A 14,713-nucleotide genomic window follows, 5' to 3' on the forward strand; every position below is an offset into this window, starting at 1 on the left:
GCCTCAAAGGGTAATGAACTCAACTCTACGTATCAAAACAGAGATACCCTCCTCCCTGAAAGCAAAAAATAATAATAACATCAACCTGAAAACCTCTGTAAGGAGGCTTAATTTACTCCTATTCTTCCTTTTGCCTCCAACTATGAGGCTGTTATTGCGACAGAAAGCCAAAAAGTGTGTAAGTTGGCATCACCTTCAAAATTTTTCCAATGATTACCTAAAATAATTACAGCCCAGTCACACAATTTAGTCTCTGTTTGTTTTGTCAAAAATAAATATGGTATTTTGAAATTCCCAAAAGAATAGATGATGTTTTTATGAATCACCTGCAGTGCATATTGATGCTTAGCATTAAGGCGAGGGGTCAGAGGTCAGAGGTCAGGTCATGGAGGGTTTGGGTTCGTATTTCACTCGGTTAAAATCGTCGACTGTTGTTTCTACGGGCGGCTTCTTCCAGTATTCCTCCAGACCCAACAACAAGGACAGAACAATAGCCGTCATCTGCAACACACACACACACACACACACACACACACACACACACACACACACTGCATGATTGCATCTGTTACGTAACGGCATCACATGCTACTCTATAATTACTTATTGTTTACTTTTCATGTGGTATTAACCCTCATGTCGTCCTCCCAGGTCAAATTGACCCCGTCTAATTCTTCCTCCATCCCCCTTTCTTCCCTCCTTCTTTCCTTCCCTCCTTCCTCCATCCTCTACTTCTTTCTTCTTTTTTTCCTTTCCTTTCCTCCCTTCCTTCCTCCCTCCTTTCCTTCATTCCCTCCTTTCCTTCCCTCTTCCTTCCTTCCTCCCTCCCTCCCTCCTTCTCTCTTTCTTTCCTCTGTCCTTCCTTCTTTCCTTTCCTCCCTCCTTCCTTCCCTCCTTCCTTCCTCCCTCCTTTCCTTCCTTCTTTCCTTTCCTCTCTTCCTTCCTCCTTCCTTCCCTCCTTCCTTCATTCTTTCCTACCTTCCTCCCTCTTTTCCTTCCTTCTTCCTTCCTCCCTCCTTTCCTTCCATCTTCCTTCCTCCATCCTTCCTTCTTTGACTCAAGGACAACAGGAGGGTTAAGAAGTATTAAGAAGATAGCAGCTTGCAGCTAATTCAAAAGCTAATCTTGATGACTTCTAGAAACTCAATTCTTCAACAACGTCTGAAACTTGCCTTGAATCTTATTAACTATTCCACACACTCAAAAAACTCCACTTGAAACTATTAATAATTCTGGAAGCACATAATGCTTCCAGACACTTAGAAGCTGCTCTAGAAAATCATCACAAAAACATGTAAACTTATGTAGAACCCTGTATATTTCTTTCATATATATTTACTCGAATACCTTAGAAACTGTTCCACAAACTTGTAATCTAGAAACTATCGCAGAACAGAAGTAATCAATATACTTTTGTCTTTTAATGGATACAATCTGCAGTGTGGAGACTAAAATGTTACTGAACTTAAAATAAAACTTAAGGCAAAGAGAAGACACAACTCAGCATCACGCCAAAGTCTGTAATACACCCAACGGTCCATCGTGTCAGTGTCACATTTTTCCTTGAATGGACATTTTCTAATGTGATGCCCCTATCAACAGAAATCAGTAAAACATATTTTTATCTGTGCTTTTCAAAACTGTTAAAAATAATTATGTTTTATGATCATTTTAACTTCGGTTTAATTTCGGTTACAATGATCATACTGTGAGTTAAAGGTGCTTTCTTAAAGTTATGCAACCTTTGTCATCATGGCAACAATTGTAGGCCTTGGCGTGATACTGGGCTGGAGGGTAACCTAACCCTAACCCTTGTAAATCTCTTTCCTATACTCGAATATCTAGAAACTATCGAAGAACAGAAGTATTCAATATACTTTTGTCTTTTAATGGATAAAATCTGAAGTGTGGAGACTAAAATGTTACTGAACTTAAAATAAAACTTAAGGCAAAGAGAAGACACAACTCAGCATCACGCCAAAGTCTGTAATACACCCAACGGTCCATGGGCATGAAAAGTACATAAGGAGCATTTTCTAATGTGATGCCCCTATCAACAGAAATCAGTAACATCTTTTCAAAACTGTTAAAATAATGATGTTTCATGACGTGACAAAACTGCAAAAAACCCACTGATTTCGGTCAAAATGATCACTTGAAACATACTGTGAGTTAAAGGTGCTTTCTTAAAGTTATGCAACCTTCGTCATCATGGCAACAATTGTCGACTTTGGCGTGATACTGAGCTGGAAGGTAATTGGAGAACAAATGAGAATAGTGTATGTTAGTGTACCGCAATGGTGGCAAAGGCTGAAATGATTCCTATCCTGAGTTTGATAGGGAAGCTCAAGTGGCTCTTCAAGATGGGACCACAGGGCTGCAAGACAGAGGTCAAAGGTCAACAGTCAACATTGTTGCTTATGACAATTGATAGACATAAGACAACCTGTCTTTTTGTAGAGAGGGGAGTGTTAAGAGGAAAAAACATCAGAAAGAAGGAAAACAGGAAGAAACCAAAGAAAGGAAAAGGAAAGAAGTAGTTAAACTGAGGTGAGGGGAGGAACTATTGGGAAAGGAATGTGACAGTAGTTACCTTGGAGTGGACCCACACTTTATTTGTGACCTGTGGGGTCAGGACACACTCTGAGCTGGAGTTACCGGCCTGAGAGCTGAGAAACAAAGAGAAGGAGAAAGAAACTTGAAGAGCAAACTAGAACAGAGTCACTCATACTGTAAAATCAATCATTTAGGTCCAGATGGAGATATCAAGAAATTTTGTTTTGAAAGTCATGAATTCATCTAAAATATATGTATAAATATATATTCAAGAATTTGATCAAATCTTCTAGAAACCCAGAACACCTCTTTGAGATACTGAAATACAGAAATTCTTCTACGGCTTTAAATCTCTTTGAGAAAATCAGAATTTCTCTCCAAATCCATGAATCCAAATTCATCAAAAGATCAAAAGCTCTTCTGGAAGCAAGCCCTTTCAGAGATACATCATTTCTTCTAGTGTTTTTAAAGCTTCAAGAGAAACTCTAACAAATAAATAAATAATTTAAAGCTCTTATAAAATATCCTGGAATTTTTCTAGAAGCTTAAAAGAACTCAGAAATTCGAGAAACTCAAAAGCTTATCCAGAAATCTAGGGTAGTTTTTCTAGAGCCTCAAAAGCTATTTGAAAAAATCAAAAACATAAATTATTGTAAAGGATTATAAAATAACTGAAAAGCTCTTTTTGGTCCCTACAGGAGGATTATTAAGACTTCTGGAGACCAAAACTACAACAAATTAGCATCAACATCACAACAAAATGTTTTCACTTATAAATGAGAAATAAGAAAATTGAATGGGGGCATGACGTTTCTGTGCTTTTCTGTCTTACCCCTGCTGCTGGGTGGCCGTGGAGGCGGAGGGAGTGGGAGGCGTGCAGAAACAGGAGTCAGGAAGATGATTGTCCCAGTCATCAAAACTCCTCAAACCACAACAAGAATTCTCAGAAACAAATTGACAAAAAACACAGAAATAAGCTGCAGTTCCTCTGATCACCACTAGATGCTTGTCTCATGCTTGAAACATGAAATTATAGATGGATCAAATTAAGTGTCTTTCAACAATAGAAATTTTTACTATCTGAAATGTGAATCTCAGATATCTAAAAATAACTATGAGCTGACAAAACTTTCACAGATTTACAAGTGTGTCTTAAACCAGCTGTCAGGTTTCCCTCTCTGTAATCATTCCTCCTGTTCATACTGACTATTAAAAGATGTGTTTCCAATGTAAAGTGATGGAGGACTAAATCCACACAGTCATTTAAAAGTCTCTGATCAGCTTCTATTGAGCTTCATCAGTGTGAGTTAGTCATATCAAGTGATATCTGACACATTTACAGTCTTTTTAGCATCATATCTCCTCTTAGTGTTTCCTGTCTCTCTGTGGTGGAAGTATAGTAACAAAAAGACTTTGCTACTAAAAACACTGTAACGTTGAAACATAGAAGATGAAGATTTGACTCATTTGGACGCTGAAGCTTCATATTAGCTTTAGATCAACTTTTAAATCCACGTTGAGTCCTCCATCACTTCCATTGCAAACATGATGAAGGATGGTCAGTATGAACAGGAGGAATCATTACAGACAGAAAAACTGCTTTAATGTTCATTTAGGTTCCTGGCTGTTGTTTAGGAGACTAGAAAAATGTGACCCGGCCTTTTGAATTCATTCTAAAAGTTAATTTTAAATCAGCATTTTTAAAAAAATATCCTATAATAAACATCATCATCATCATCATCATCATCAATCTTTATTTGTATAGCGCCAAATCACAACAAAGTTATCTCAAGGCTCTTTCCACATAGAGCAGGTTCTAAACCGAACTCTTCAGGTTTTAACTTTAAAGAGACCCAACATTCCCACATGAGACACAGTGGAGAGAAAAAACTCCCTTTTAACAGGAAGTAACCTCAGAACCAGACTCAGAGTGGGCGGACATCTGCCTCGACTGGTTGGGTTGAGAGGAGAGAAAGGAAGGATAGAGGAAGGAGAGAGAGGAAGGAGAGGAGAGAGAGAGGAAGAGGAGAGAGAGGAAGGATAGAGGAAGGAGAGAGAGGAAGGAGAGGAGAGAGAGAGGAAGAGGAGAGAGAGGAAGGATAGAGGAGAGAGAGGAAGAGGAGTAGAGAGGAGAGAGAGGAAGGAGAGGAGAGAGAGAGGAAGGAGAGGAGAGAGAGAGGAAGAGGAGAGAGAGGAAGGATAGAGGAGGAAGCACAATGAAAACATCAAAATTCAGTTGTATTTGTCTGAACTGGAGTAATGACACAGCTTCCCTAGTATTTTTGTAATTCTCAACTAGTTGTTTGATTGAGTGTCTGACTCGATAAAATACATTTGGTGCACTGTTTTCATGAGTGGACCTTACACTTCATTGTTCACATTCGCATTTAACAGCTTAGGAAAACATGAGATAAGATTGCATGGAAGAGATTAAAAATGCAAATAAAAGTCTTATAAATATTTAATGGAGCTAAGTGGCAGGGCTTCACACACACACACACACACACACACACACACACACACACACACACACACACACATGTTTATCTACTGTATATGATTCCTTCTGGATAAGATCAGATCCAGTTTTGTTTTATTGCTTAACCCTTTATTGGGCAAATAATTATATTTGGTAACTTCTGTAAATATCCCAAAATATCCTTCCTTCCTTCCTTCCTTTCCTTCCTTCCTTCTTTCCTTTCCTTCCTGCCTTCTTTCTTCCCTTCCTCTTTTCCTTTCTCCCTCCCTCATTCCTTATTTCCTCCGTCCTTTCTTCCTTTCCTTCCTTCCATCTGTCCTTCCTCCCTCCCTCCTTCTCTCCTCCCTTCCTTCTTTCCTTCCTCCGTCCGTCCTTCATTCCTTCCATCTGTTCTTCCTCCCTCCCTCCTTCTCTCCTCCCTTCCTTCTTTCCTTCCTCCGTCCGTCCTTCCTTCCTTCCATCTGTTCTTCCTCCATCCCTCCTTCTCTCCTCCCTTCCTCCCTCCTTCTATCTTTCTTTCCTCCCCCCTACCTTCCTTCCTTCCATCTGTTCTTCCTCCATCCCTCCTTCTCTCCTCCCTTCCTCCCTCCTTCTCTCTTTCTTTCCTCCCCCCTACCTTCCTTCCTTCCTTTCCTTCCTTCCTCCCTTCCTTTCAATGAGTGTCCTATAAAGGGTTAAATCTTTATATTACTTAATCTCTTTTACCGAAGTCTGAAGTTTGTTTAGTTCTTGCTGGATGTAAAGTTCTGTTCTGTGAAGAGGAGTCACGTTGAGAAACACCTCGTCCACAGCGCTGTCCATCTGCAGTGAACGGGTGGAGGGGAGAGAGTAAGAGGAGTTAGTACAAACAGCAAAAAAAAGGATAGTTTTCATTTTAAAAAGTCATATAAAGTGTTAAAAAGTTGACAATTATTTTTCAAATGGTCACTCTACTATATAAAAATAAATAAAAATTCTTCATGGTATAGTTATTCTTCAGTTATAAATCAGTATTCAGTATTTTTTGGAGCTTGACCCATACATATAAAGGGCTTTAAGTCAGAATTTTTATCATTCAATCTGATTTTTAAAAGGTCCCCATCTTATAAAAAGTCCAATAATAAGTGTCTCTGTAATGCTTTTAAGGTTATTTATATATCAATATTTAATTATAGCATAAGCAAATAGACAAAACACACACGTCATTATTTACAGCCAATCCAAATAGCTCATGTTTTGCTCTTGGAATTAAATATACATATAAATAAAACTCCAATTCTCTCCACTTGCTGAGGCCCTGAGGTTTTTGGCAGCTAAACGTATGAGTCTGTCAACTATTTTTAAACATTCTGACCTGACAGCGGTCCAAGTTGGATCAAAAGGTCTATTTTAATACATTTTGTTGTTTGGAGTCAGTGTGTAGTAGTGCTGCCTTTTTAAAAAGCCTTTCAATAACACATCTACAAATAAGGTCATAAGAAAAGAAAGGGGAGAGAAAGAATCTTTTGTTCTATCTAAAACTGTCATGAGCCTCTAGGGGGCGCCAGCAGTGACAGAGATGAGTAAAGAGAGACAGACACATAGATTCACCTGAGCTTGAACCTGAACCAGCGGTGAGGCAACAACCATCAGAGCCACGAACTCCACGAATATCAGGCCCGAAAACTGGAGAGGAGAATCACAGGTTAGCTCCGCCTTCTGTGTACTTTAGGGAACAAATATCAGATGTTGGACCCAAGCGGGGAGTTCCAGTCTTCTGAAATGAGGCCAACGTGGAAGTAACTTAGAACTGCATTCTGTCAAAAGGCCACCAGGGGGCGACCGTCTCTATACAAGTCAATGGAGAATTCACCAACTTCTCACTTGATTTCTAACCTCAGTAAACGTTTTCAAAATGTGTTTATGGTCTCAATCGCTAGTTTAAAGCCTTCTTCAATGCAGTATGATGTTCATTTGGGACATTTTGGCCTCCCTGATTTTATATGTGACGATAAAGCAGGGTGTGCATTAGGGCGTGGCTACGTCCTGATTGACAGGTTGATTGACCAATGTCCTCGAGATCCAGCCCTCGCAACCATAGCAACCTCCCCGCCCCGCCCATGGCCTTGTCCCTAATTAGGGACGGCTTGTCCAACTGGGGACAAAAGCTGCGTCCATCTCAAATGTAATGAGTGTGTGTCAAGCTTATCAAGCTTATCAGTTAACTAAAACTAAAACTAGCAGTGAAAAAGTAATTGAAATAAAAATAAAAATGATTGAACTAAATAAAAACTACAAGAAACAATCCAAAAGTAACTAAACCTTAACTGAATTGCAGATAAAATCAGTTTTCTCCCTTGATTTGAGCTGTGTCCTGTTCATATTGACTATCTGAGATAACGGGCCTGTGCCAGTAGGTCCTGCTTGATGTGCATTTTACGATTTTTTCTAGACAGAAGAGGTTCCAGGCAGAAAAGGTCACAGCCCACATGAAGAGTGATGGGAACATGTGTGGGATAAAAGCTAAAAGGGAAAAAAAACAATAATGTGATAGTCCACCTTGGAAGCTTTCACAGAGAAGCAGGAGACAGCTAACCTCAGCTCAGTGTCAGCTTTATTTCATCTTTTATAGCTTCTACTAAACTATCATAACCCTGGTGTGTGTGTGTGTGTGTGTGTGTGTGTGTGTGTGTGTGTGTGTGTGTCTCACCACCAGCAGCGAAGGTTTATGGTCCCAAGATGCAGCACAGATGCCCAAAACAGATAAAACCACAGTTAGAGGGCCAAACACCTGCAAGACCAGTAAACCACCACCACTGGCCAGCTGCTCGAACAACTGGGAGAGAGAGAGAGAGAGAGAGAGAGAGAGAGAGAGAGAGAGAGAGAGAGAGAGTACTTCAGACATAACTGTAGTTTGAACACATCGATACACAGGTGCCAAGTATCGATATTTTATTATATAGATAAAAATTATTTTTCCTTCATAAAAGTTCACGCTGCTCCCTACAAGCTCTGAATACGTCATCATCTATCGTTGATATGATTGGCTGTAAGTTTGTCCAGTAGCGTACAGAAGCATTTGATCGACATTTGTTGATCCCAGGCGGGGAGCTCCGGTCCTCTGAAATGAGGCCAACCAGGAAGTAACTTAGAGCTGCATTCTATCAAAAGGCCACCAGGGGGCGACCGTCTCTATACAAGTCAATGGAGAATTCACCAACTTCTCACTTGATTTCTAACCTCAGTAAACGTTTTCAAAATGTGTTTATGGTCTCAATCGCTAGTTTAAAGCCTTCTTCAATGCAGTATGATGTTCATTTGGGACATTTTGGCCTCCCTGATTTTATATGTGACGATAAAGCAGGGTATGCATTAGGGCGTGGCTACGTCCTGATTGACAGGTTGATTGACCAATGTCCTCGAGATCCAGCCCTCGCAACAATAGCAACCTCCCCGCTCCGCCCATGACTCCACCTCATGCCCATATAAGTAGAATCAGTGTTTTTATTTTTCCCAGCATGCACCTGAGATTTTCAAGATAGCGCTGCCTGGATTCTAAACTATTGGCTTCCGAGCAGCAGTCCACAAACCAATCGGTGACGTCATGGATGTTACGTCCATTTCTTTTATACAGTCTATGATTGTGACACAAGTATCTCAATATTTTCGTATCGTGAAGCGTCTGGTGATTCCCACCCCAAATGAAAACATAGTTAGTTCAACACTTTATTAACTACAACTTAACTAATTTTGCATTTAATTTCTTATTGCTAAATCTAATCACTTGTATATTTATGTTTAATTTGGTCCAGTGAAAACGTTTAAATGAATTTTTACGTCTCGGCGTGACAACGTCAAACACACAGTCGGTTACCTGGGCGACGGGTACGCTGCTGTCGATGGTGGAAAAGCCGACGCCGATCATCACAGCACCAGACACCTGCAGAGTGGAAACATTAGGAGAGAAGCTGGATCAAGTTGCTGTTTGTTGGGAGGAAGTCTTTAACAGCAGCGACATTCCTTTCAAAATGTTGTGACTCCCCAGAGAGAGACGTTCATCAGACTCCCATCAGCTGGAAACGCATCACAAACTTTCACTCTGGGAAACGCTGGCTGTTTTTCTTTCTTCAGATTAAAGTTTTAAAGTATGTCGAAGCAGTTTCAGCAAAGTTTCTCATGCTGAAACATTCTCCTGAGGCTTGCTGCTTCATCTGATCACCATCAAAGTTTCTATATTAGTATTTATTTTTCTTCTTCTTCTTCTTTGCATTATTGCTGTTACTATCATTAATACTAAAATTAGCGTTATGATGCCGATGGTTATTTTATTAGTATCATTACTGTTTCATACATCGTGATGCAAGACAAAGTGCTTCACATATTCAGAACAAACAAACAAACAAAAGGAAGTCATCAAACTTAGGAACTCATATAATAACAGGAAGTCAAGGAACTCAGGAAACGCTGTCATAACTCCCAAGAATCTGCAATGAGGAAACACCAGAGGAAGAATTAAAAATTAAAAATAAATACATAATACAATAAATAAAAATATAATAAAATGAAAAGCTAATAAAAGGTTAACATTTTAAAAATATAATATATAATAAAGTTTGATCATTTATTTACTACATTTTATATTTATTATAGCTCTTTAAACAACAATGCAATTTAATGCAGTTCTTTAAAATACTGATTTATTGTTCATTATTATAATTATATTACAGGAGTCACGTTATATTACAGTTTTCCTTTTTTTTAAGAGAGACAGCAAATGTTGGTGTATGTTAACATGCAATGACAATAAAGTCATTCTAATCTTTCCTATTAATTATTAATTATAATTATTTTTGTGTTACATTTTCATAAATTGCATTTCTCATTCGTCTTTTGTCTCAAATTGTTTTATTGCTTATATTTTATCATCAACTTTGAATTAAACACCAACTTGTACTAAAGATGCTCCACAAAGTTACACTAATTGACTGACTGATTGATTGATTGATTGATTGACCGTGACAAGGCAACAGTCACACAAAACAAACCAAACAGATTTAATCCAACTTGTTTTGGTTGGATTCAAATTTACTAATTACTGCAATCAGCTGATTTAGTCCAAAACAACAACACAGGAGTCAAACAGGAAAACCCAGAAATTGAGTATTTAAGTGTTTGTACAGTATATTATTAAAACTGAGGAAATGGGGGTGGCCAGTGTTTGTTAGAGATGAATGATATTTACAAGTTTTGCATTTGAAACTTCTTTTATTTTCAATATTTTAAATGAAACAACATGACGACAAGAAAGCAGAAGACGGACGGGGAAGAGAGAAGCAGCAGAGAGAAGAGGCAGCAAAGCTCAGCAGTCAACACAAATAAGTAATAAGTTAAAGGAAGCAGTAAAACAGATATCACCAAATGGCATATGAGTAACACACAGAGTCATTTTGAGTGATAGCAATATGCATTTTTTGGCTTTTCACGTCATTTAGGTTGTAAATTCAGTCGCCAAAAATTACCTATAGTCAGGTTAGTGACAGAGGAAGTGATGCATTTCAGATGATGTCACTATAATATGACTGAAAGGGATTTTGGCTTATTCTATCTATTATATCTGAACATTTTACTGATCATTTTAACCCAGGTGGGGAGTTCTGGTCCTCTGAAATGAAGCCAATGCAGAAGTAACTTAGAACTGCATTCTATCAAAAGGCCACCAGGGGGCGACCGTCTCTATACAAGTCAATGGAGAATTCACCAACTTCTCACTTGATTTCTAACCTCAGTAAACGTTTTCAAAATGTGTTTATGGTCTCAATCGCTAGTTTAAAGCCTTCTTCAATGCAGTATGATGTTCATTTGGGACATTTTGGCCTCCCTGATTTTATATGTGACGATAAAGCAGGGTATGCATTAGGGCGTGGCTACGTTGCGATTGACAGGTTGATTGACCAATGTCCTCGAGATCCAGCCCTCGCAACCATAGCAACCTCCCCGCTCCGCCCATGGCCCTGCCTCATCATGCCCATATAAGTAGAATCAGTGTTTTTATTTTTCCCAGCATGCACCTGAAATTTTCAAGATGGCGCTGCCTAGATTCGAAACTATTGGCTTCCGAGCAGCAGTCCACAAACCAATGGGTGACGTCACAGATGTTACGTCCATTTCTTTTATACAGTCTATGATTCATGACATGCAGCTCGTCCTTTACTGGGAAAGTGTGGTAGTACTGGTCTGAGGCCTTTACTGGGAGGCACACAGTACAGCATATCTGTCACAATAACCGTAATAATGAATAAGAAAGGATCATTTATTTATGTTACAGTGTAAAACGACTACTAGCTACCTAACCTAGCCTTTTTATGATGTATATTGCATACATATATATTTATTGCTCTTATAGATGTTTTATTTATGTCTTAAGTTGTTTTTAATTGTCTTAAATTGTAGGAGCCAATATTATGTTTTATTATGTTATAAAAGGTTGAAAGTTTTAATGTAGATTACAGTGTTTTTATATTGGTTTGATTGTGTTATGACATATTGCATTTTATCGCATAGATGTCAAATTTACTACAGCACCTGAAGTAGGCGCTGCTTATGCTTTCTGCGTTAGGCGCTGCGCATGCGCATGGTGTTTTGTTTTTTGAAGGACTTGTAAATGTACAAGACGTGGATTAGCAGAGTGCTAATAGGTACAGAGAAATAAGGTTTTTTGACCGTCACTTCAGATGTTACTGTTACGTTAAGAGTTTGTGGACCGTTGTAAAACCCAAGAGAAGTATTAATGGAAATACATGGATTCTGCAACAAAAAAAATAAACAACAAAACTACAACCTAACTCTCCGGTGGTTTGTGAGTAGTTAAGGAAGACAGTAACATACGAGTCGAGCCAGCTGTACCTTCACACTGCTAATTAATATAGTGGCTTTGGTGTTGAAATATAAGTTTGCCACTACATAAATGTTCTTATGGCTCAGGGAGTGCTATCTAAATGTCATTATATTGTTGTCTGACCCTCAATATAATGACAATAAAGCTACTAAACTAAACCTAAACTATCACGAACTGACAAATAAAACTTTATTTTTTAGAATCCAAAGAGAAATAATTTAATAATAAATTTAAACTGATGGGTCTTAACATTAACTATCATCATATTGTTGAGCTATCGAGGACAATTTGGTGTTTTCGTGTCGATAAAAGTTAAAAGTGTCACGAAACGAAAACCTTGACGCGTTGACAAGTGAAGAAATATTCGGTAAATCAGCCGATAGCACAGCTTCAAATTCTAGATTTCATATTCAATTAATTTCTCCACTCAACATTTTTGCTTTTAATTGAAAAAAGAAGCATCGTCAAACATTCACATGAAATAAAACAAACAGCTTTAATTACACAACAACATACAGCTATGTGGTTTCAGCAACAGCAGGTTACATAGCAACCACCATAGCAACCACCATAGCAACAACAGAAAATGTAGCATTCCTACAATTTTGGGGTATAACGTGAAACAGCCTTCGTAATAACTAACAAACTAAACATTATATACATTCACTGAGCAAAGTAAATTATTAGTAACCCATATTTTAATGCCAGAACTGTCTTAAAATATTATTATTAAGTTGTTCATTATTTCGGAGCTGTTATTTTGAAACTGATAAACTTAGCGGTGTGGATCAACGTAGCTTTTCACAGATATATCGGTATATAAGTGAATATGTTGTCCCATGGGCCACATTCCTATATTTGACCCTTATTTCAATTTAAGTGTAATATATGCATATGTTGCTCTTTTTTTTTGTACCATCTAGTATTGGTCGGACTCTAGATATGAGATTGGGTTAGTGTGAAAATTTCTATTTCATTTATTTCTATATTATTTTAAATCTACTTTTGTTTTTATTTTACACTGAATTGGATTTATCTGTTTTTAAAAACCTAATGATTTAGATTTTTCTATTTTTCTTTAACATGCGTTCTGAAAAATGATCCTTAAATACAATAATTTATTAATATTATTATCATTATTAGTCTTGTTATCATCATCATTGTTATTATCATCATTATAGTATTATTGTTATTATAACATATATTATATAAATTAGTAGTTTGAATAAACAAACCTTACTAGGATAGGACAAAAAAATATTTTAAATACCAGTTGCTCAAAATTACACAGAAACATTAGAGTTAATATGAGACCTGAATATTAAAAGAAACATTTTCAATCACTATTTATAATTAATAAATAAAGTAGTAGTGAGTTATACTTTTATTGTGTAAAACCAACCAATGGATGAGAAGTTTTAAAAAGTCTCTTAAAAGGAAATTTGAACATTCACGATCACAACTCATCAGATAATGATCAGGTGATACGAGTGAAAGCTGAAGCACAGTTTTGTTTTTCATCTCTGCGCTTCTTCTTTGTATTTAATAGTTAATAAGTTGACTATTTTTTTTGTCTAGCTAAGTCAAGACTTTAAACTTTAAAACTCAATTTATGAAAGCATTAAATATATTGTCAAATTTTAAATGTCTAAAATAAATCATCAATGTTTTAAATATTCATGTAAAGAGAAACATTATTGAGCTTTATTCAGATCCTCACACTCTGTTTAATTGCTTTAAAAGATAATTAATTTTGTTAAAACTACAAATCTCCAACTCTTCAAAAGTAAAGACAGCGTTCAATAAAGCTGAAATAAAAAAGAAAAGAAAAGAAATCTCATGTATTTTTATGAGTTATTACATTTTTATTTTCCTTCTTCATATTTTTCCCCTCTGCCATCAAATGGACCGTCTCTGCCGCTGAAGCTTCCAGCTGCTCATCGTCACATCCATCACAGCCAAACACAAACATGCTGCGAGCGCTTAGCAATTAGCAATTAGCTTACCAGAAGCAGCACAGTGACACAGATGTCGAGTCCTCGCAAGTAACTCCTGCAGCGAGCCATGACCGCCGCCCGAGAGAGACGAGCTAAAATAGAAACAGAGTAAAGACCAGAGCTGACTCCCCTGTGTGTGTGTGTGTGTGTGTGTGTGTGTGTGTGTGTGTGTGTGTGTGTGTGTGTGTGTGATGGATGTTGTTTAAAGCTCAGAGTGTTTGGCTGCAGAACGAAGAACATGACCAAGTTTGGAAGATCAGCTGGTGGAAAGGAGAGGAGGAAACAAAAGAGGAGAGCAAAGAAGGAAGCAAGAAAGGAGAGAAGGCGAGGAGGAAACAAAAAAAACGGGGGAGAGGAAATACAGAAGCGAGAGAGGGAAGAAGGTAACAAGGGAAAGAAACAATAAAGGAAAGGAAAGAAGGAAACAAGAGAGGAGAGGTGAAGAAGAAAAGGAAAGAGGAGAGGAAATAAAGAAGCCAGACAGGGAAGAAGAAAACGGGTGAGGACAGGAGAGAAGGGAAGGAAACAGGAAAGGAAAGGAAAGAAGGAAACAAGAGAGGAGAGGTGAAGAAGGAGAGGAAAGAGGAGAGGAAATTAAGAAGGAAACGGGTGAGGACAGGAAAGAAGGTAAGGAAGAAGGAAAGGAAATAAGGTAACAAGAGAAGAGAGGTGAAGAAGGAAAGAAAAGAGAAGAAATAAAGAAGCAAGAGAGGAAAGAAGGAAAGAGGTGAGGAAAGGAAACAAGGGAAGGAAACAATAAAGGAAAGGAAAGAAGGAAACCAGAGAGGACAGTAGGAAACAAGAGAGGAGAGGTGAAGAAGGAAAGGA

The 14,713-nt window shown here is 37.9% G+C and overlaps 1 protein-coding gene across 1 annotated transcript; it reads right to left on the reverse strand.

Moving 5' to 3' along the window:
- Positions 1–313: 313 nt before the first annotated feature.
- On the reverse strand, positions 314–13,956 carry LOC128385161 (CD63 antigen-like). Its single transcript, XM_053344022.1, has 9 exons — positions 13,895–13,956; positions 8,868–8,933; positions 7,704–7,829; positions 6,605–6,679; positions 5,741–5,836; positions 3,389–3,498; positions 2,594–2,669; positions 2,294–2,377; positions 314–501 (listed from the first exon to the last, which is right to left on the reverse strand). Exons 1-9 carry the CDS (start codon positions 13,952–13,954, stop codon positions 379–381), a joined length of 816 nt encoding a protein of 271 aa, XP_053199997.1. The 5' UTR covers positions 13,955–13,956; the 3' UTR covers positions 314–378.
- Between the last annotated feature and the right edge of the window lie 757 nt (positions 13,957–14,713).

The sequence above is a fragment of the Scomber japonicus genome, chromosome 23 (assembly GCF_027409825.1).
Source record: "Scomber japonicus isolate fScoJap1 chromosome 23, fScoJap1.pri, whole genome shotgun sequence".
Classification (NCBI taxonomy): Eukaryota; Metazoa; Chordata; class Actinopteri; order Scombriformes; family Scombridae; genus Scomber; species Scomber japonicus.